The sequence below is a fragment of the Taudactylus pleione genome, unplaced genomic scaffold, assembly GCF_031769625.1.
Source record: "Taudactylus pleione unplaced genomic scaffold, aTauple2 ptg000010l, whole genome shotgun sequence".
NCBI classification, from domain to species: Eukaryota; Metazoa; Chordata; class Amphibia; order Anura; family Myobatrachidae; genus Taudactylus; species Taudactylus pleione.
Window position 1 is genome coordinate 4820686 of NW_028284413.1, and position 25406 is coordinate 4846091.

The 25406-nt window shown below is 39.7% G+C and overlaps 1 protein-coding gene across 1 annotated transcript in view; it reads left to right on the top strand.

Moving 5' to 3' along the window:
• The window catches only part of LOC148542657 (uncharacterized), a 182273-nt gene that overhangs the window by 67071 nt on the left and 89796 nt on the right, over window positions 1-25406 (top strand). The window contains 10 exon segments of the mRNA XM_088467577.1: window positions 5234-8044; window positions 8226-8351; window positions 8976-9095; window positions 12445-12555; window positions 13202-13318; window positions 16024-16134; window positions 20565-20678; window positions 20793-20906; window positions 22150-22272; window positions 25213-25337. Coding sequence (XP_088323703.1) covers window positions 5234-8044; window positions 8226-8351; window positions 8976-9095; window positions 12445-12555; window positions 13202-13318; window positions 16024-16134; window positions 20565-20678; window positions 20793-20906; window positions 22150-22272; window positions 25213-25337 — 3872 coding nt within the window.

Below are 25406 nucleotides of genomic sequence, written 5' to 3' on the forward strand. Positions count from 1 at the left end.
CCCTTATACGGCACCTGCAGCGCGTTCATAAAAAATTACTGTCAAGTTCAGAAACTTTGGCTAAGACCGTAAGCAGTCCAGAGACACCTAAATCCGTTTTACTGTTGTATCCAAGCGCCTGCAAACCACACCGTCAACTCCCTCCTCGTCAATTTCCTCCTTAGTCAATATCGGAAGTAGTCCTGCAGGCCATGTCTCTGGCATGACTGACTCTCCTATCCGGGATTCCTCCGGAGGATCCTGCATTGCTACGCCTACTGTTGCCGCTGCTGCTGTTGCTGCTGCTGGGAGTCGTTCATCATCCCAGAGAGGAAGTAGGAACACCACTACTTTTACTAAACAATTGACCCTCCAACAGTCCTTAGCGAGGAGGATGAAGTACGACAGCAGTCATCCTGAAGCAAAACGTATAACTGAGGCCTTGACTGCTATGTTGGTGTCAGACGTGCATCCGGTGTCCGCCATTAGTGCAGTGGGATTTAGACAATTGATGGAAGTAGTGTGTCCCTGGTTCCAAATCCCGTCTAGATTCCACTTCACTAGGCAGGCGATACCGAGACTGTACAGAAATGTCAGAAAAAGTGTCCTCAGTGTCCTGAAAAATGCGGTTGTACCCAATGTCCACTTAACCACGGACATGTGGACAAGTGGAACAGGGCAGACTAAGGACTATCTGACTGTGACAGCCCACTGGGTAGATTTATCACCTTACGCAGCAACAACAGCAGCATCACCAGTAGCAGCATCTCAGAAACGCCAGCTTGTTCCAAGGCAGGCTATGCTGTGTATCACTGGTTTCAGTAAGAGGCACACCACTGACAACCTCTTAGAGAAACTGAGGGAAATCATCGCTCAGTGGCTTACCCCACTTAGACTCTCCTGGGGATTTGTGATATCTGACAACGCCACCAATATTGTGCGGGCATTACATCTGGGCAAATTCCAGCACGTCCCATGTTTTGCTCACACAATAAACTTGGTGGTGCAGAATTTTCTGAAAAGTGACGGGAGCGTGCAGGAGACGCTTTGGGTGGCCCGAAAAATTTCTGGCCACTTTTGCCATTTAGCGACTGCATGCCAAAAACTGGAGCGCCAGCAAACACTCTTGAACCTGCCCCGCCATCACCTGAAGCAAGAGGTTGTGATGTGGTGGAACTCAACCCTCTATATGCTTCAGAATATGGAGGAGCAGCAAAAGGCCATTCAAGCCTATACATCCACCTATGACATAGGCAAAGGAGGGGGTATGCACCTGACTCAAGCGCAGTGGAGAATGATTTCTGTGTTGTGCAAGGTTCTCCAGCCCTTCGAACTTGCCACACGTGAAGTCAGTTCAGACACTGCCAGCTTGAGTCAGGTCATTCCCCTCATCAGACTTTTGCAGAAGCAGCTGGAGAAAGTGAAGGAGGAGCTAAGATGGAGCGATTCCGCTCGGCATGTGGGACTTGTGGATGAAGCCCTTCATTCGCTTTGCCAGGATTCCAGGGTGGTCAATCTGTTGAAATCAGACCACTACATTTTGGCCACCATGTTCGATCCTAGGTTTAAAGCCTATGTGGTGTCTCTCTTTCCGGCCGACACAAGCCTGCAGAGGTGCAAAGACCTGCTGGTGAAAACACTGTCAGCTGAAGTGGAACGTGACACGTCAACAGCTCCTTCTTCATTTTCTCCCGCAACTGGGGCTGCCAAGAAAAAACTTAGGTATCCTAAGCAACCCGCTGACGGTGATGCAGGGCAGGCAGGACTAAGTTTGGACATCTGGTCCAGACTGAAGGACCTGGCAACAATTTCTGACATGTCTACTGTCACTACATATGATACTGTCACAATTGACAGAATGGTGGAGGATTACATCGGTGACAGCATCCAAGTAGGCATGTCAGACAGTCCATACCTGTACTGGCAGGAAAAAGAGGCAATTTGGAGGCCCCTGTACAAACTGGCTCTATTTTACCTGAGTTGCCCCCCCTCCAGTGTGTACTCTGAAAGAGTGTTTAGTGCAGCCGGGAACCTTGTCAGCGAAAGGCGTAGGAGGTTGCTTCCACAAAATGTGGAGAAGATGATGTTCATAAAAATGAATTATCAACTCTTCCAGGGAGACCAGCCTCCAGAACATACAGAGGGACCTGTGGTGGTGGATTCCAGCTGGGACGAGTTAATACTCTGTGAGGATGAGGATGTCCACAACACTGAAGAGGGTGAGGAATCGGTGGATGTGGAGGATGAGGATGACATCTTGCCTCCGTAGAGCCAGTTTGTGCAGGGACAGATTAATTGCCAGCTTGTTTTGTGGGGGCCCAAACGAACCAATCATTTCAGCCACAGTTGTGTGGCAGACCCTGGCACTGAAATGATTGGTTTGTTAAAGTGTGCATGTCCTGTTTATACAACATAAGGGTGAGTGGGAGGGCCCAAGGACAATTCCATCTTGCACCTCTTTTTTTTCTTTGCATTATGTACAGTTTGGGGCCTAGTTTTTCAAACTGCCATCCTGTCTGCCACTGCAGTGTCACTCCTAGATGGACCACGTGTTTGTGCCGCCCACTCGTGTCGCTTAGCATAGTCATCCAATTAACCCGGTGCAACCTTTTGGACATAAAAACACTATTGTGAGGTGTTAGGTGTTCAGAATAGACTGGAAATGAGTGGAAATTAAGGTTATTGAGGTTAATAATAGCATAGGAGCAGAAAAACCCACAAATTCTGTGATTTTAGCTGTTTTTATGTTTTTTTTTCAAAAAAATACAGATCCAAAACACAAAACCCAGAACCCAAAACACGGAAGGGTGGTTTTGGCAAAACCAATCCAGATCCAAAACACGAAGAAAGATCCAGATCCAAAACCAAAACACAAAACACGAAAAGTGGCCGGTGCACACCCGTAGACATAATATAGTACATTGACACTGGTAATGGACCAATTAATCAACAGTTGATAGAATAATATACATGCATGAATTATAGTAAATAATAATGATATATGAATCTGATTATTGGTAATCAATCTAATAAGACATTTGCTTAATAGTCACATTTCATCCCGGCCGGGAAACAAAAAATAGTGTGAATAAAAAGGTATGCCTCTTGCGTAACTTTGGCGATGATGAGTACTCAGAGATGTGATAACAATTCAGAACAAATGTTAGTAATTCAATGGGAAGCTGTGTCTCATATAGGGATGACCGTGAGAATGATGAACAGCTTAGCCCATAAGCATCAGATGTATGCTGTCTGCCAAGGTGAAAAAAGTCACAGCAATGGTCCTGTGTAGAACAGCAAGCCGCCTGGTGTAAAGGGTCTCCCGTGACGTGTGTACCGTGTGTGCTGATGCCCAGCACTGTGAAGCGGTCTCCCACAGCACGTGTACCGGCCGTGCAGGTGCTCTGTGTGTTACGGCAGTTGGGCAGCTGTTCTGAGCGGCAGGAATAGACGTGGTGTCTGGAATGTCCTGCCGCGTCTGTCGGTCTCCTACACCTATGCAAAAAAGTGGTTCTAGGTGGCAAAGGAGACCGTGATGTGCGGGTTGCAAGGAAAGTGGATCTGGCAATCAGACCGGTCCGATGGTGAGAGTTCTGTCCTAACGCTTTTCTCAGCTCCAAATACTGGCCGTTTCCTCAGAGGCAATGTGTCTCACCATGCCAGACTTGTCAGATATAGTGTTACTAATTAATTAATTATTGAGTCCAATAGTAACAGGTGTTTAACTTAAATGCTGTGATTATCAATTAGTCAGCATTTATTGTTATTTAAACCCTTAAATCATTACATAATGTTCTATTTAGTACATATTGCCTTTACTTACAATAATTAAAAATACATAGACAAATGGATAAAAAATAATAATAAATAAATAATTATATACAATATATAATCTGTCTTAAATGTATCATATTAATCAATGTAATGTTAGAATGATATTCTCATTTAAATTCAAAAGGTGTTCAATTCATATGAACATTAAAATATATATATAAAATATATGTCTTTAAACATAAAAATACACATAGATATATGTTTTTTGAACACATAAGAAATAAATAATGAATTAATGAATACACATATAAATGAATTAAATTATACTAACCCATATAGAATCAATTCATATATAAAAATATATATGTATATATACCAGTCTCATCCCTATATGAGACACAGCTTCCCATTGAATTACTAACATTTGTTCTGAATTGTTATCACATTTCTGAGTACTCATCATCGCCAAAGAGGTATACCTTTGTATTCACACTATTTTTTGTTTCCCGGCCGGGATGAACTGTGACTATTAAGCACATGTCTTATTAGATTGATTACCAATAATCAGATTCATATATCATTATTATTTACTATAATTCATGCATGTATATTATTCTATCAACTGTTGATTAATTGGTCCATTACCAGTGTCAATGTACTATATTATGTTCATATATTTTTAGATATTTTTTTAATTTATGTGTTTATTTTAATCTATCAAGATATTAAATCATCTAATTTTCAACCTATTCAGGTTCATTATTGCTATACAAAGTAGCGCTCCTTGTTCCTTTGTTTTCTCAAAATAAAAAAGAGACACGTTTTTTCTCTTCATATATATATAATAAGTTATATTATAGCAAGAACATAAAGAGGGTGCCTGTGCACAGTCAGGTTTTAAACACTACTATTTTTTCTTCCTTCACTCACTTTAATACTGTATCTATCTGATTTTACATTGATGTCTTTTAACATATTTATTATAGTAAAAGTTATGTTTTAATGCTTGGCATATGTGCACCACACAGGACAATCTTTTTATTCCCTTTAGAGTTTGTTGCCCATAGCAACCAATGAGTTTCTTTATATAATTTTCTAGGATGCAATATAGATATGATAGATAGATAGATAGATAGATAGATAGATAGATAGATAGATAGATAGATAGATAGACTTTTCATTTTTAGAATCTTTAGTAAATCTACCCCCAGGTACCTGTGTGGGAATATGGTTGATAAGATCCACTGAAGCAGGGACTGAAGTGAATGATAAATACAGTATTATCTGTAAAGAAGTTTGTGATATGTGGGTGGTAAATAGATTGTATATTACTTTCTAGTTATGCAATCCCCAACATATTTGTGTTATTTGTGTTGCAGTTATTTCTGTTACATATGGGACATTTAATATAACAAAATATTGTATGTATGTTACAACATGTGTATTGTGTTATTACATAATTTATTTTCTTATCCTTCAGGCTTTTGCGCTACTGAAGGACAAACCACCCCAAAAACTGAGACAATAGAGGAAAATAGTTCCACCACAACGTATATACCAACAGATATAACGTCAGTCAATAATTTAGAAGCTGAAAGCACAACTGTCAGTAATTCATCTGTACATAGAACAGCTGGAAACACATCAACAATAGACACATGGTCCGGTGATGGACCTGAACTAAGTACATCTACAGGCATGTTAACATCTGAGATGCACATCACTACTGTATCTGTGCAGATTACTGGTGGAGACATATTAACAACTGAGAAATGGTCTGGTGATGAACCTGAACTAAGTACACCTAGAGACCTACCAACATCTGAGATACATACCACCACTGTATCTGTACAGAGTACTGGTGGAGACATTTCAACAATGGATAAATGGTCCGGTGCTAGTTCTGAAATAAGTACACCTAGAGACATATCAACATTTGAGATACATACCACCACTGTATCTGTACAAAGTACTGGTGGAGACATTTCAATAAAGGATCAATGGTCCGGTGATGGGTCTGAACTAAGTACACCTAGAGAAATAACATCTGAGATACATACCACCACTGTATCTGTACAGAGTACTGGTGGAGACATTTCAACAATGGATAAATGGTCCAGTGATGGGTCTGAACTAAGTACACCTAGAGACATATCAACTTCTGAGATACATGCCACCACTGTATCTGTACAGAGTGCTGGTGGAGACATATCAACAACGGAGAAATTGTCCAGTGATGGACCTGAACTAAGTACACCTAGAGACATATCAACTTCTGAGATACATGCCACCACTGTATCTCTACAGAGTACTGGTGGAGACATAACAATGGAGAAATGGTCTGGCTATGGGCCTGAACTAAGTACACCTAGAGACATATCAACATCTGAGATACATACAACCACTGTATCTGTACAGAGTACTGGTGGAGACATTTCAACAACGGAAAAATTGTCCAGTGATGGACCTGAACTAAGTACACCTAGAGACATATCAACTTCTGAGATACATGCCACCACTGTATCTGTACAGAGTGCTGGTGGAGACATATCTACAACGGAGAAATTGTCCAGTGATGGACCAGAACTAAGTACACCTAGAGACATATTAACTTCTGAGATACATGCCACCACTGTATCTCTACAGAGTACTGGTGGAGACATAACAATGGAGAAATGGTCTGGCTATGGGCCTGAACTAAGTACACCTAGAGACATATCAACATCTGAGATACATACAACCACTGTATCTGTACAGAGTACTGGTGGAGACATTTCAACAATGGAAAAATTGTCCAGTGATGGACCTGAACTAAGTACACCTAGAGACATATCAACTTCTGAGATACATGCCACCACTGTATCTGTACAGAGTGCTGGTGGAGACATATCAACAACGGAGAAATTGTCCAGTGATGGACTAGAACTAAGTACACCTAGAGACATATTAACTTCTGAGATACATGCCACCACTGTATCTCTACAGAGTACTGGTGGAGACATAACAATGGAGAAATGGTCTGGCTATGGGCCTGAACTAAGTACACCTAGAGACATATCAACATCTGAGATACATACAACCACTTTATCTGCACAGAGTACTGGTGGAGACATTTCAACAATGGAAAAATTGTCCAGTGATGGACCTGAACTAAGTACACCTAGAGACATATCAACTTCTGAGATACATGCCACCACTGTATCTGTACAGAGTGCTGGTGGAGACATTTCAACAATGGATAAATGGTCCAGTGATAGACCTGAACTAAGTACGCCTAGAGACATAACATCTGAGATACGTATTACCACTCTATCTGTACAGAATACTGGTGGAGACAAATCAACAACAGAGAAATGGTCTGGTTATGGACCTGAACTAAGTACACCGAGAGACATGTCAACATCTGAGATACGTATCACCACTGTATATAAAGAGAGTATTGGTGGAGACATATCAACAGCTGAGATAATCACTAGTAAAGTACCTGGAATAACTACAGCTAGGCAGATATCAACACGTGATCTAGTTCCCAGGACTTCAACTGAACTAATTACAAGTGGTGATAGTTCTACAGGAGATGTTACTGTGTCACCAAAAGTTGCTGTTACTACTAGTATAGAACTTGAAAACACAACTACCATGCATGTGACCAGTATTAGTAGTGGACCTGAAGAAAAATCTTCCTCTTTTATCACCAGTGCCCTTGAGCCAAGTAAAACTACATTAAGAGCCACAACTGTGACAAGTTTCAGTAGTGATCCTGGACTAATTACAACTGGGAAAAGGTCTACACCTGATATTGTCACAAGTACAACATCTGAAATAACTAATTCTAAATCAATCAATTCAAGTTCTAATACTCAATCTGAACTAGGTACAACTGGAGCAAGGTCTACAACTACAATTCAAAGCACTAGCATAGATACATGGACAACTCTAGAATTTGTCAGCCCTACAACCACAAATATCACCAATACATCCAAACCAGTCTCCGTCATTACTACACAAACTACAGCACCTGCAATAGCACAGACTAACAGTACCATTAAGCCAGTAACATCCATATCAACATCATTGCCCAATGTAAACTCTGCAAGCAAAGGATATACAACTATATTAACATCTGTGGGAATTGTGAATGCCACTGTAACATCACAAATACCTATGACATCATCTATTGGACCAATGGTTTCAACAGCTACAAAATACACAAGTATTAATACACCTTTTGGACCTTTAACTTCTACATCCACTTTAGCTAACTCTACAGTGAAAGTCATAACAACAGCATGTGAGTATATACTATTTCTTATGAGGAAATGTCTATATTTTTTCCAAATGATTCATTGCAGTCATGTTAGAAAAACTTCTTAAGACATCATTGTGTTTTGAATAAGAATACTTACATATATTGTATAATAGGGTCAATTGTAATGATAATTGCTTTTCTCACTGCTGTCTCCTTCACATAGCAATTATTTTGTCTTGCGACCTACTATGTACCAATGGCCAATGTTACATACATCCTGAAACTACGACTCTTTTGTGCCGATGCAACAGCGGGTTTATTCCTGATAGTGAACAGAGGATGTGTATCGGTGAGTTATGAATGTATTAGTATTTTGGACCCCTCATTCACTGGGACGTGACCATGAGATGTTATCTACATTAGTACTTATAACTGTTGTGCCCAGCATTGCCAGGCTTTGTTTTTCCTCTGTCTTCTCCCCTATCTATCCATCTCTCTCATCATCTTCCTCCCATCTCTCTCTGTCCTATTTTCTTATTCTATTTTTCTCTCTCCCCCTCCACCCTATCTCCCCCTCTTTCCTTCTCACATGCTCTCTTCCTAATTCTTTTACTCTGTCACTTTCCCTCTTACCTGGTATCTCTCCATTTCCAGTATCTCTCTCTCTCTCTTTCCCCCTTTTCCCATCTCTTTCCCTCCTTTCCCCTGTCTCTCTCTGTCTCTTCCTTAATCTCCCTCTCTCGCACTCTATCCAGTTTTTCTCACTATCTCCCTGTTTCTTTCTCCCTCTTTTTTTTTCTCGCCCCCCTTTTCTCTCTCTTCTCCTTTTTTCCCCTCTCCCCCTTTATTCTCTCCCTCCCCTTTTCTCTCTCTCTCCCTCTTTCCACACCTCCACTAGATTCACTTATGTGTACATTTGTAATAATAATAATAATAATAATAATAATAATACTTTTATCCTCATGTGTTACAGATGTCAATGAATGTGAATTAAATATCTGTCAGCAGCAGTGCTCCAATATGATTGGTGGATATTCATGCTCCTGTTGGGATGGTTATTCTGCAAATCCAAGCAATAATACACAATGCATTAGTAAGACTGACTTTGGCTGTGAGCTAAAGCGCATATCAGATGCTTTCAACTAATATGAACCTTTATACTGAACTATGCTGTGATGTTTACTGTAGTTATTAGAATCATTTCCACATTATGTTAATTTAAGAAACTAAAGTGTAGGGGGTAAATTTACTAAAAATTGAGTCTGATCGAGTTTGTTTTTTTTTAAACTTGATTAGCATAGTCAAAACTCGGGTGATTTTCCCATTTTTAAACTCGCAAATTTACCAAGAAGTGAGTTTAGCTGAAGTGAGTTGGCCAATGGTGAAGCAGATCGATATTTCTCCTACGAGTAGCAAGTTTAGATGAGATTACTCACCTGAGTTTGCAGTGTCTTCTCTCTTCAAAACTCTCCCAAGCAAGCAGCCTGCACATATCAGTGAAATCCCGATGCCTATCATTATCCACCCACCAAAATCCTGATGCCCGGCATACCGAACAAAGGTAAGCCGGGACTCGTGAGCGGACAGCTGTGGCAGGGGGGTTAGGTTTAGGGGCTCCCGGGGGGGACTTAGGGTTAAGCCCCCCCCTGGTAGGGTTAGGGTTAGGCAACCCCCAGAAGGAGGTTGGGCTTAGGTCCCCCCCCCGGGAGGGTTAGGTTTAGGCACCCCTGAGGGGAGGTTAGGGTTAGGCACTAGGGGGGGTTTAGGGTTAGGCACCCCTAAGGGAGGGTTAAGGGGGGGATAGGGGAGGGTTAGATAGGTTACTTACCCCCATCAGGATCTGCTCTCTTCGGCATGCTGGTGTTGGGATTTCAACCACCAGGCTCACGTCCAGCAGTAAATCATACCACACCCTGTGCAATGAATATTTAAGGCTTTAACATGGTCCACTGCTGTTTTAGTTTGCCACCGAATTACCCTAACCATTCAACAGGAATCTTATTCCCAGTTATGCCACCATTTAATAGTGAAAGAATAAAATAAGTTTATCCTCAACAATGTCTTCCTCCACTTAAAAAAGAGATCTTTACATTCTAAGGAGTATATTTATGTCTGATAACTATAATTTCTTATTGCAGCACATGCAATGACAGGGGCTCTAATAGTAGGGATGTGGTTTGTTATGTCTGCAGTTAACATGTTGACATGCATATGGTCAAAATGTTGGCATGCAGCATGCTTAGTACAGTGTCTTTCCATTAAGTACTACTAGCATCATTGAATCATAGTAAATGACCCATTGTGAGTGTTTTGTTTAAAATCACTGGATCCATTGGAGTAAATGGCTAAAATATGTAAAATATGTTGTTCTCACTTTTAGAACTCTGAGCTCATTGTACTCATTCAATGGGGTATATTAACTAAGAATCGTGACTGAAACGAGTTGAAACACTCATAGCATTGCTGAAACATGAGAAACGTTTGACAGCTGAAACACTCATATTTAGCAAGAATTGTGTTTTGCTGAATCATGTTTATCGATGGTGTATGTGTTCATGTTTCTCCCCGTGTTTTCTCTGTCTGACTGCAGCCAAACACACTTGAACATGCAGTCTACACATATCAGTGAGATATGTGCAGGCTACATGTGTGTTTTGTGTTTAAAAAAGTGTAAAAAAATAGAAAACAATGGCGTGGGTTTCCCCCCAAAAGCATAACCAGCCCTGGGTTCTGTAATCCAGTCTTAGTTCTAAAAATATGGGGACAAAATGTGTAGGGGTCCCCTGTATATTATGATCCAGGACTGGCTCTATGAGCCGGTCCTGATTTTAGAAATATGGGGAAAAAATGGCATTGGGTTTCCAGCATTTTTAAAACCAGCACCAGGCTCAAACTAGTCACAGTGTAATGTCACAGCCAGGGCACCCTGGACAAATTATTAACACTCCAAACTAGTCAACCCAGGCTGAGAATCCCTGGGAAGGTGGGGATCCCTCCAATAAATCCCAATAAATAGGTCCCCCCTCTCCTGAGCACCCCAGGCCTTGGCTCTTCTCTGCATCCCTTGTCGGTGGGTGCAGGGGTTATAGAGATAATAAATGTTTACTATTGTATTTTAAAATTGAACTACAGGTGCCAGCATGCCTGCCCTTTGACACTTGTTGAACTATATGTGCCAGCAGGCAGCCAGGACCAGCACCCTCACTGTAAAAAAATATGTAAAAAAACACAGGATGCACATACCATAGAAAGTAAAAGTTTATTACACAGAAACAAACACACACTATACACACCTTGTCCCCAGTGTTCAGGCACACTGGCACCTGTAGACCCACTGTAAAAAACAATAGTACCCATTTATTATTATCACTATTACTCCTGAACCCACCAGCCACGGGTGCAGGGAAGAGGCCCGGGCTTCAACTCAGGCATGGGGTGGGAGAGGGAGGACCCCTTTACTGGAAGGTCCTCATCTCCCCAGGGATCCCTGGCCTAGGCTGACTACTTAAGGGTGTTAATGCCTTGGTCAGGGGACTCATTGAAAGGGTCCCCTGGCTGTGACATTACTCTCCGACTAGTTTGAGCCTGGTGCTAGTTTTAAAAATATGGAGAATATGGGGATTGTACTTTTATAATCAAAACTGGCTCACAGAGCCAAGTGCTGGTTCATAAAGTATGGGGGACCCCTAACACATTTTGTCCCCCGTATTTTAGAACCAGGACCGACTCACAGAGCTCGGGGCTGGTTATGCTTTTGGGGGGAATCCCATGTAATATTTTTTCTTAATTTTAAACTTTTTTTCCATAATTAGAGGCAGAAATATACATGGGTCACACTGATCTATGTATGTTTTTGCTAAACACGCATCTCAGGAGGTAGTCTATTTAAAACTTTTATTTTTATCTGAGTTTGCTTAGATTACACCTGTGATTATAATTACGATTCTTGGTAAATCCTTGTGTTGTATTCCTGTCTATGGAAAGTACCTGCTAGTTTAGACAATGGTGTATTTATTTCTATTTGTGTTTTCACCAGCGTATTACAGAGAGTTTAAAGATTTCCCATCCGAGTTTGCCTTTAGTAAATTGGCAATGAGTAAAAAATGGCTAAACACACCCATGATTGACATCTCGACTAGACATGATTCTTAGTAAATTTACCCCATAGTTTCTGATTCCATTCAATTAGGGTCACATTAAAACAAAGCATAGAATATACAGTATATGGATAGATAGATAGATAGATAGATAGATAGATAGATAGATAGATAGATAGATAGATAGATAGACACATACTGTACTTAACTTTGAATGCTAATTGACTAATTGAGAATTTAACAATTTAAAATAGGTTATTCATATAACAATCCCACACCACACTGCAGACATATGTAAATCCTTTGGGTTCTATTGGTTATTGTGACAATTGTATTCTTTTGCAGAAAATGATTATTGTTGGAGCTCCCCCTGCATAAATGGCACGTGTGTGAATGGTGTATATGGATATAGCTGCGATTGTAACACAGGATGGGAAGGACCTTCATGTAATATAGGTAAAGTTTTTACAGATAGTAGATTATATATGAGGTAGAAATGACTATATTGTCATCAATAAGAACTGTGGGCCTGATTCAGCCACGTACTGCTGATTGCAGATTCCCGACTATCAGGAATCTGCGTGTATGCAGATCCCATTCTGCTAGTCTGCAGATAGGCAGAGGTATTTAAGGGGTGGGGTGGTGGCAGCCTTTGTTCTTGGAAACGGCATGTATGACCAGTTTTCATGGGTGGCCAGCCCAGGATCTGCTTTGATCAACGCAGTGTCCTCGGCTCACAAGCTGGCCAGCCTGAGTAAGCTGAGGCTTACTCAGCTGCCCAGAGGCCCAAAGCCCTCCACCATTGCGACCATTGACCACCGCTGGTCATGATGGTGATCCCAGCCTGCGACCTCCATCACAAGCTGGGATCGCAAATGCAGTAGAGGGTGTCATAAACCTCCTGCTGCATTTGCATAATAGCAAGGATCGCAATTGCAAAGCTGCCTGTGTGCAGCTTTACAATTGTGATCCTTGCTGAATCAGGGCCTGTATCCATTAACTCAGTCAGTTCACAGAGTCTGCTGGAATCATCTATCAGAGGTGACATATATACAGTAGATATTCACAGTCAATATTACTGTATTTCTTCTTTCCTTACTAGATATTGATGAATGTGTCAGGAACAATCCCTGCAGCTCTCAAGGCATATGTGTGAACCACCCCGGCTCATTTGAATGTGTTTGCAAGCCAGGATGGATGGGACCAGTATGTACTAACGGTAAGACAAGATGATCATATTCTCTGGTTGATACTAAGTTGTCTTGATTTATATCTTTGGTTTTGCTCACTACAGTACTTGTATATTTTGGCCATATGATAAATATGTAGTTACAGGTTAAATCTTTAGGATATTAGCCATGGTACTTAATTGTAGTTATGCCAATGTAGCAGTCAACTTAAATTTCCACACATATTATTCATTGGATGAGCACTATCAGTGTAACCTAGTGCAGTTGTAGATATAGGAACAGTGATGTTCTGCACTGGAGATACAGTATCTATGATACATCAGGACAGATTCTAAGTTAAGAGCAAAACAAAATAGAGCAAGTTACTCTGAACCTTGGTAAAATCATGTTGCACTGTAGGTGATTTATAAGGGTTAATTCTGAGTCGAATGCAGCCGCGTCCTTATCTGCATATTTTCCTGGTCGCACCTCTGCGACTTTATGCAAATGCCACTACAAAGTTCTTCCCTGGTGTAGACCCATGTGGCCTAATGTGCAAAGACTGAGACGCCCACTTGCAGTACACTGAAATGTCCTTAGATTATGTTGTCTTTAGACGCACCATCAGTCTCATCATCGAATCTTGGACCTGCCGCTATGGCAAGTGCAGATTCTCTATCTGAATATGGCCTCATATGTGTACGATTCTAAGTCTTTATATGCAAAAAGTATCTGTGACACTCCCATAACATCCCGTAACATGCCCATAAAATGGACAATCTCCCTGTCGCCGCCCGGGAATGCCCAATGCATTTCCACAACATTTCTGAGACTTTGTGTCTCTCATTCCCCTCAATCGTAATTTTGACTCTGCGCACACACTAACTTTCTGCATGTACAATGCGACTTAAACACATATGCAGAAGACAAAAACTTGCTCCACTGCATCCAACAATGCCGCTGCATTGCAACATGGTTTCTTCCATATACAGGTTGAGTCTCCCATATCCAAAATGCTTGAGACCAGAGGTATTTTGGATATAGGAATATTCCGTATTTTGGAATATTTGCATATTGAAATGTCTTAGGAATAGGGCCCAAATCTAAACACAGAATGCATTTATGATTCATATACACCTTATACACACAGCCTGAAGGTAATTTTATACAATACTTTCAATAATTTTGTGCATCAAACAAAGTTTGTGTTCATACATGAAATTCATTTATGTTTCATATACACATTATACACACAACCTATAAGTCATTTTATACTTTATTTTTAATAATTTGTGCCTTAAACAAAGTTTGTGTACATTGAACCATCAAAAATCAAAGATTTCACTATCTCAGTCATGCTAAAAATATTCCATATTTTGGAATATTCCATATTTCGGAATATTTGGATATGGGAGACTCAACCTGTACAAAGTTACTTGCTTTTTCTGCTTTGCTCCCAATCTCAGTATCACCCCATCATGCTAAGAGTTAACAAAATTATGCAGGAACTGAAGTAACCACATGACTTTCATGGCAAAACAGAATGATCAATAGGACCCTATGAGAGCTTTTTATACTAACACAGGGCCTGATTTATAGACAGACAGTAATGTAATACAGCTGCATACTCTCACAGATCACAGTTGCTAAACTATGCTAATGCCTTCCAAGGCTTACCTGAGCATAGGAACGCTCACTGCTGCCTTCTCATATCTGTACAACGACGTGCAACAGCGTAAACATCGGTACATTGACATCGGGCCGTCACGCAGCTTGTAAGTCCAGTCTGACCAGCTGCAAACTTCTCCTGACAAGCAGAGATCTCTCATGCTGCACAGGAGATCACAATGGCTAAATTATACACGCCAACGAAACAGCGTTTAAACGGTCAGCATTTTTATAATTCCCATTACCATCCCCAAAAGCTGACTACCTGTCACTCGCTTTGTGAGTGGGTACTCTGTGAGTGCGTATTTGCAATGCAATCGCTGTGTGTGCGCAGTGTGACATTCATTCATGCGCATTAGCAAACAATCGCTCAATCTGCATAAAAATCGCCATTGCGTCCATCTCTGAAACAGGCCCATGGTCCATGGTTCTTTGCAGAGGTATATTAAGAAATGGGTGGGGGAGGCATGTGCTGTGGGTCTGCCTCACCATGAAGTGGACCCTCCCCCTATACTTGTTTGTGCCTCCCACGCAGTGCCCCATCTTCTTATGTTTGTCGCACGGCACCATTTTTATGGTGATAAATTCAGAAAGATGGCGCATGTGCAGAAGATAGCAAAGACTTTAGCACAGTCCAGAGTTTTGCGAGCTCCTGTGCTGCACCATCTTTCTGAATACATCAGTAGAAAGCATAGGGAGCCGGCACACCGCGTGGGCAACACATTGTTCAGCCGTGGGTCCAGTGTGTGCAGTGCAGGACCCCTCTGGACCCATGAGCCCATTTGTACTGCACACCCTGCACCCATGGTAGATACGGCACTGGTTCTTTGTTTTTTTCAGTTAATTGGTTGTATGATTATCTTAAATGTTATACTTACATAAATGTCATTAGTCAGCAAGGTTACATAAGTCAATCCCATTGCATTATGTCTCCTATTTATGATGTCATTTTGTGGGCAGGCTATATAACATAGCATAATGCCATGAAAGAATACAGTATCTGCCTTGTTCTACCTGCATTGTCCTTCTCAACTGATAATTGTACGATAATGACATGAGATTATTTTGCTCTTTCAACTTTTCTCAGATGTCAATGAGTGTCTGTCCAGTATATGTAGAAACGGAACATGCCAAAACACCTACGGAAGTTATGTATGTCAGTGTAATCCTGGTATCACTGGTGTAAACTGTGATGAAGGCAAGTGACATTCCTTATCTCAATATTGGTAGATGCAGTTTTATTATTAGCATTTATTTGCATGCATAGAGCCTAAAGATTCTCTTGCACCTTACAATTGTAATAGTGTTGGCTATGTCATAAGTAAAAGAAGTCAAGCTACAGGTACCAGCCTATATACAGTTGGACTAAAGGACAGATTTTAAGCATAAAAAAGTATTTTATACTGACCATGCATACGACAAATGTATCCCTGAGCTGTAACTTCTTGTGTCAAAAGAGGCAGAACAAGGTAGGGGAGATCCATGTAAACATATAGTAGACCAAACACAGTAACTGCATTTTCTAGTTATAGGTGGAGACAATATATACTATAGGCAGATACTGCTCCTCTTGGAGCTGTGAAATAATGAAATGCCTATTGCTACTAGCCAGTACAGAGCTGCCTTACTCTGATTGGTCAAATCATGAGAAAGTCACTTTGACTCCCACACTCCAAAAATATACTGGTAGGTTAATTGGCTCCCCACAAAATTGACCGTATGACTATGTGGTAGGGAATATAGATTGTAAGCTCCACTGGGGCAGGGACAGATATGAATGGTAAGATATTCTCTGTAAAGCACTGCAGAATATGTGTGCGCTATATAAATAACTGGTAATAAATAAAATAAATGAGCTACACTGATACAGTATAACCCAAGCTATGAAGTGACTGATGAGTGAAAAGTATGTTGTTTCAAGATGAAATGGTAGAAGTGTATTATTATGAGCTTTAAATGTATCTTTATGATTATATGTTTATTTGGATTTGCTTGTATCATAAGATATGTGCAACTGAATAGAAACTTTTAACAATGTATATTTGATGCCTGTAAATTGGAAGGAAAAAAAACTCTAAACGACCCAGTTAATATACAATAAATTGTATACTCCTAGGAGTCCTAGCTCTTTTTATATGAGCTTTGGCAAAATCAAGAGCTGTCTCACGCTTCTTAGATTATATTAGACTAAGGGCTTGATTCAGAGTTGGGAATAGAGAGAGAGAATGCACTTAACTGTGTACCTGGACAAACCATTTTGCAATGCAAGGGGTGTAAATATAGAAATGTTTTTGCATGTGGGGTAAATACTGGCTGCTTTTGCATGTAGCCCTCAAATACTGCACAGCTTTATTATTACACTGCACTTTAGATGTCCGTTTGGACACACTTCTCCCAAATCTAACTCTCTCTGCACATTTTAAATCTGCCCCACCTGCAGTGCAGCATGGTTTCACCAAGATGATCAGTTGAGAGAGATATCTCTCTCTATTCCCAACTCTGAATCAGGCCCTAAGTCTACTTGCATTGTGCCATTTAAAATGTATCATTGCTCAAAAGAATAAGTAAAAAAACAGTTTATTGTGTAGAAGAGGGGAGTTCTTTGCAAATGCTGAAAAATGTGACGTAAGAGAGCCATGGCTTCCTTCTTTGTGACATCTGGGGGTAAATTTACTAAAGTGAGAATTTTTAGAAGTGAGTGTTAGAAGTGATGTTGCACATAGAAACCAATCAGATCCTACTTAACATTTACCTAGCACCTTCTAGAAGATAATAGCTAGAATCCGATTGGTTGCTATGGGCAACATCACTTTTAAAATGCACTTCTAAAAACTCTCACGTTAGTAAATTTACCCCATGGTGTCAATTTTCCTTCAGGTGAATGTTTTTTTTATTATGGATGGAAAAGATGATTAGTTATGTTAAATGGTATTGAGGAAGTGCAAAATTTTGCTTAAATTATTGGCAGAGCCTGCAGGCCATCGTTAGAATTGGATGATATAGATAGAAGAGTATGCTTGTTTTATACAACAATATGAAAACAAGATTTTCATTTGTGAGACAAGGCACAAAAGGTTCACATCAGTTAATCAGTGACATTTACCACGTGACTGGGTGAAGAATGTGTGCCAGAACTCTCCAAGTTATGACCAGAGCTGCATGTACAGTTGTACTGGAGCTGTTGGAGGGTTTGGGGAGAGAGCATTCTGAATCTATCAAATTGATTCACCCATCCCTAGTACTCACAAGGTCAGCACTGTGCCACTTTGCATTGTTCATTGTAGCGGCATATGCTTTAGCCATGTTCCGATTCTCCTTGGGTTTAAATTGCACATATTTGTTGTAACAAATAAAACTATGGGCCTGATTCAGACCCACTCGCGAGCGGCTATCCGCTCGCAAGTGGGTCGATGTTGTGCACTGCGCATGCGCACGACGGAGGGAGCTCCGTCGTGCGCATGCGCCAGACGCGACGAGCGAAGGACTTTCCTTCGCTCGTTGTGTCTGATCAAAGGGGGCGTGCTGTCGATGTTGATTGACAGCACGCCCCCTTTGGTGGGCGTGCCTCCCTGACGGGGGCATTCCCAAGGGAACGCCTACCGTCAGAAGCTGGCCCACTGACATCACTAGTGATGTCAGTGGGAGTGATTTTGGCTCTGATAGAGCCAAAATCACTCCGGGCCTTGCGGTTGAAAACCTCAACCGCAGGCTCCGGCTCGCATTGGCGATGGTCACGATGGTCAAGACCATCGCGGCCATCAAATTGCACGCTCGTATAGGCTGTGGGTGGTGACCCACAGCTATACGAGCGTCCAGGAGGACGCTCCATAATTATGGAGGGCGGCCCTCATTCAGAGCGTACGCTCTGCTCAGAGCGTACGGCTCTGAATGAGGGCCTATATTTCTATTTAGTATTTAGATATCTACACAACTCATGAATAGAGCCAGATTAAGACATCGTGGGGCCCTAGGCAAGATAGTTGTTTGGGACCCAATGCATTCCTGGAAAAAATGCAAATTAGTGCTGAAGGGAAAGTTAAAAAGTTACATATACACATACACACATACACACATACAAGTCTCAATGCATGAACTGGCTACCCAGCTCACAATAACCGGGGAAGACCTCTAATATCCCTATCCCTATTGATTGATATTGTTCACTGGATTTAATTCAATGCAAATTCTAACTATTATGAGCAGATTTAAAACACCGGAAATCATGATTATGTGGGAGATGTACCAGAGTGTTTCTGTATAATTCATTATCATTTCAGTGTCAAATTACTAAAGAACAATATGTATAAATATTACATGCCACCTCATAGCTATTATTATTATCTTATATCTATTAGGTGTCATAATGTGTACACAGCACAGTATAGGAGAGAAAACAAAAACCACAGACAAGGAGTGACAAGTACAGGCGAAGGGTAGGGCAACTCAGTGTAGCTAGAGTCAGCAGGCAATGGTAAATTACAGGGAAAGGGACAACATCTCTCAAGGATCCTGTACACGTCGTATGGTTGGACAGTGCCAGAATTGTTGATTGGGAGAAGCAGACAAAGGACACTGTAAATGAAGACAAATACATTTATCATATTAAAACACTTTATCCACCATACATATAACAGAATATACAGACAAACCACCATATAACATATAGAGAAACACCATCCATATAATATACAGACACATCATTCATTATAACATACTATACAAATACATATCATCCCTAGTTGCCTACTCATAATTTAAATGAGTGACTAACTGGCCCTCTAGAACCACCAAGCCCTAGGTGACCATTTATCCACCATACATATAACAGAATGTACAGACAAACCACCATATAACATATAGAGAAACACCATCCATATAATATACAGACACATCATTCATTATAACATACTATACAAATACATATCATCCCTAGTTGCCTACTCATAATTTAAATGAGTGACTAACTGGCCCTCTAGAACCACCAAGCCCTAGGTGACCATTGACACTGCCTAATGGATAATTCGGCACTGGTACAGAGTGTTTACTGCATCTGTCACTAAGATGCATTTTGCTATATGTATGTAGAGACTCATTTATAAGTGTAAAAAAACAAAAAATAATCAAAAAATGCTAAATTGTAACAATTGAAATAAAGGAAGCGGAGATACCTCTTTATTTTCATTAGTTAATTGAGATTTGAACTACCAATATTTCAAGAGGAAGAAAAAGGAAAAATGTCCATTAAGTGGATAAGATTGATTACCAAATATAAAGTGATTTATTTACTTTTCCAAAGTCAGTCAGTCAGTCAAATTACTGCAAAGATGTTGTACAGTACATAGCATTAATTAAAATTGACTATGACATGTAGAATGAGAGAACACACCCGTGTAGTGCTGTGCACTGTTGTAGCAATAATAGTAACTGAAACAATGTTGACCATTATCTGGCATCTGATCATTTTAAAACAGCAGCGCTGGCAGTGAAATCTAGTTGTAGACTCCCCTTAATAAATGATTTTTACTACTTATAAAAGGAAATACTGTGTAATAAAATGAAAGCTAAATAATGAATACAAGTGACACTGGTACAAACATATTTTATTTCTTACAATTGTTTTATATACAGATATTGATGAGTGTCTGAGCAATCCCTGCAGGAATGGCGCCACTTGCAATAATTTAGCCAATGACTTTTCCTGCTCCTGTGTTCCTGGTTTCACCGGCAGATTCTGTGAAATAAGTGAGTGACTACATTAAAATATTTGTTCGTAATTATACAAGTGTATTACTGCTTTATATACTCATCACTATTCCCTATTCTCAATATATTATATTCTCATTATTATTATTACAGATATTAATGACTGCACTGCAACTACATGTAGCAATGGTGGTGTCTGTGTTGATCTAGTAAATGATTTCCTCTGCATATGTCCTCTTAACTGGCAAGGGAAGGATTGCAGCAAAGGTAACACTTAAGCAACGTATTTATTATTATTATTGTTATTATTATTATTATTATTATTATTATTTTTATTATTATTATTATTATTATTAGTAGTAGTAGTAGTAGTAGTAGTAGTAGTAGTAGTAGTGGTGGTAGTAGTAGTATGATTTTGAGATTATTATTATTAGTAGTATTATTATTATTATTATTAGTAGTAGTAGTAGTAGTAGTAGTAGTAGTAGTAGTAGTAGTAGTAGTAGTGGTAGTGATGGTAGTAGTATGATTTTCAGATTATTATTAGTAGCAGTATTATTATTATTATTATTATTATTATTATTATTATTATTATTAGTAGTAGTAGTAGTAGTAGTAGTAGTAGTAGTGGTGGTAGTGGTGGTAGTAGTAGTATGATTTTGAGATTATTATTATTATTATTATTATTATTAGTAGTAGTAGTAGTAGTAGTAGTAGTAGTAGTAGTAGTAGTGGTAGTGGTGGTAGTAGTAGTATGATTTTCAGATTATTATTAGTAGCAGTATTATTATTATTAGTAGTAGTAGTAGTAGTAGTAGTAGTAGTAGTAGTAGTAGTGATAGTGGTGGTAGTAGTAGTATGATTTTCAGATTATTATTATTAGTATTGTTATTATTAGTATTATTATTATTATTAGTAGTAGTAGTAGTAGTAGTAGTAGTAGTAGTAGTGGTAGTGGTGGTAGTAGTAGTATGATTTTCAGATTATTATTAGTAGCAGTATTATTATTATTAGTAGTAGTAGTAGTAGTAGTAGTAGTAGTAGTAGTGGTAGTGGTGGTAGTAGTAGTATGATTTTCAGATTATTATTAGTAGTATTATTATTATTATTATTATTATTATTAGTAGTAGTAGTAGTAGTAGTAGTAGTAGTAGTGGTAGTGGTGGTAGTAGTAGTATGATTTTCAGATTATTATTATTAGTATTATTATTATTATTATTATTATTATTATTATTATTATTATTATTATTATTATTAGTAGTAGTAGTAGTGGTAGTGGTGGTAGTAGTAGTATGATTTTCAGATTATTATTAGTAGTAGTAGTAGTATTATTAGTAGTAGTAATAATAGTATTATTATTATTATTAGTAGTAGTAGTAGTAGTAGTAGTAGTAGTAGTAGTAGTAGTAGTAGTAGTAGTAGTAGTAGTACTATTATTATTTTTCTGCTGTCAGTTATTGACTTCAGCAACTTAAATGATAGTATTGTATTAAATATTTTTATCTTTCAGATGTAAACGAATGTACGAATGGACTCAGTCAATGCAGCTTTAATGCATTCTGTACAAACATACCAGGATCATATTACTGCACTTGCAATTCTGGATACATTGGGAATGGATTTACCTGCAAAGGTATTGAGAATAATCTTGCAATAACCTGTTCCATAAGAGTCAATAATAAATTATTGATAATGGTCATTACTGCTAGGTCAGAATATTTCTAATTGCATTATTTCTAGGTCATACTATTGGTTATTGCATTATTGCTGTGGCCATCCATTAGTTAAAGCCAGGATATCAGTTTTTGCAGCCATCAAGGGCACCAAAACCACTGAGTAGACCATGAAGACCAGTATGGATATGTAATAAAAATTGTTATTACTTAATAAACCAGTACATCCATTCCTGATAGCCTATCTATGAGGCTGGAAATGGTATTGAAATACCGACGTCTCTTTAACCGTCGGTACAAATTCTGACCACGGAAGCCCGACAGGGGGTGCTCCTAATGAGGGAAGGTAAGTACTCTAACCCTCCCCTCTCTCCACCCAAACCCTAACCTTCCCTTGGTGGTGCCTAACCCTAAAACTCCCGGGATGTTGCCTAAACCTAAGTCCCACCAGGGAACATAAAACCTAACCGCCCCTTCCTGCACCCTAAACCGAACCCTCTCAGGAGTGGTACCTAAACCTAACCTCCCCTCAGTGGCACCTACCGCATCCCTTCCCCTAGCTTAACCCTAACCCTCCCCGGGGGTACCTAACCCTAAGCTCCTCCCGGGGGTGCCTAAACCTAACCATCCCCCCCATGGCTAACAGCTAAAATGGCCCGGACTTACCTCATTTGGGATGGCATCTGTGTAGATTACGGCGTCGGGATTAAAATAGGCATCAGTATTTCAACACCTATCTTAAGTCCCATGTCAGGCTTCTACCATCAGGATTTAGACAGTCAGTATCCCGTCCACTGGTTTGCTAACTATATCTCATGAAGCAGCATAGAGTCTTTACTGCACCAGTTTCTAAACAAGAATGCAAAAACAATATTTTATTTTGAGAGATAAGATACATAAGGTTCATATATTGTAAGAATGTACAGCAAAATGTGGTGCATGATGAGAAGATCTCAGTTATAACTTATATGAGAACATTAGACATGTAATATCACAAGAGCCAACTTGTCCTGTCCATTGTAATAATGTAACCCCCAACCATATTCTGAGTACATTCTAGAAAATGCAGTCTGTTTGGAAACTCCCTCTGCAGTGACTGTGTGTAAAGGGTGTGACAGACAGTAGAGGCTCCAGACGGACTGCAGCACAGTCCAAAATTCAAATAGGGGAGCCACACCAACAGCCACCCCAAACGCTGCCAATCTTCACCGGCCGAGACTCACCAGCAGTTGGTGTGGCTCCCCATTTTGTAGTTTTGACACACACTTAGCATGCAGTCACTGTGAAGGGACTTTCCAAACTCCCTGTAGATTGCACACTTTTTCATGGAAGTGCACAAAACATATACCTTCAAAAACACAATAACACTCAAAGGGCAATATTAACGAGGTGGCAGCTTTTGTAAGCCGCAGCTTCTTGGTGGGTTGGAGCTGAAAACTTGAAGTGGCATTAACATTCAGTGTAAAGCATAGAGGGCTTTACACTGAATATGAGTGCCTCTTTAAATTTCATAAATATAGCCCTTTGAGTGTAACTGTGTTTAAAGGCATAGCCCAACGTGTATTTCTGTTGGTAAACACAATAGTTAGTTCCTAAATGTATTAGTTTAAGAAGTCAAATTTGAGCATCCTTTGTGCGGGTTGAACCAAAGAGTCTCATGAGGGGATGTAGTTATAATACCGACAGTCGGTATAGCGGCACTAGTGGGGTTATAGGGAGGATTAGGGTTAGGCACTAGGGGGAGGGTTGGGGTTAGGCACTAGGGGGAGGGTTGGGGTTAGGTACTAGGGGAGGTTAGATTTAAGCACTAGGGGTGAGGGTAAGGTTTAGGCAGTGGGGAGGGAGGGTTAGGGGTATGGTTAGGATACTTACCAACAGCTGTTGGCATCCTAACCCTGTCGGGATGCCGGCATCGGTATCCTGACCAGCGGGATCCTGAGCGCCGGCATCCCATACCCAACCCCTCATGAATCAGTAATGTCTCCAGTTCTTAATTAATAGGCTCACATTTAGTTGAACCATAAAGATGAATGTCTCCAAACTCCAATAGCAGGGGTACTAAAACAGGAAAAACACAGCATGTTTGTAGTTTATGTCGTTTATGAACATACATTTTAGAGAAGATACATTTGCAGATATGAGTCTTACAGAAATGCAAGAAAGACGTTGGGTTAATTTTGTTTTTAAAATTAATGGGAGAAAAGAATCCAGACTGAAAAATGCTAGTAAATGTCCTGTGCTGTATGACATACTACAGGTTGAGTCTCCCATATCCAAATATTCCGAAATACGGAATATTTTTAGCATGACTGAGAAAGTGAAACCTTTGCTTTCTAATGGTTCATTGTACACAAACTTTGTTTAAAGCACAAAATTATTAAAATACAGTATTAAATAACCTTCAGGATCTGTGTATAAGGTGTATATGAAACATTAATGAATTTCATGTATGTACACAATTTTTTTTTATGCACAAAATTATTAAAAATATTGTATAAAATGACTTGCAGGCTGTTTGTATAAGGTGTATATAACACATAAATGCATTTTGTGTTTAGATTTGGGTCCCATTCTCAAGATATCTCATTATGTTTATGCAAATATTCCAAAATACAGAATATTCCGATATCCAAAATACCCCTGGTCCCAAGCATTTTGGATATGGGAGACTCAACCTGTATCACCCTCTAATTAGGGAAAGTGTACTCACATCATATCTATCAACATAATGTATAAGTTTATAACCTACGTTGTATAATATAGCATAACATAGCTTGTTACATATTTGAATAAAGTATTTATTTACAAATTAATGCAAAAAGTGAAGATGACATATGTAATACTTGCAAGTATTCATAAGTATTACAACGAGTAACTGTGTTATAATGACTTTATTACAGAGGACAGACTGTTTGAATATAAAAGTGGACGCAGAGCAACACAACGCTACAGGGATTTTATCTCTCCCATGATTAATGTCCCAACAGGCTTTCCTTTTGGTTCTTCATTTTACAACACATTATACGTAAGTTATACAGTACAACTAAATATCATGTTATGCATCACTAACATATTCCATTGCATGTTTGGTTAA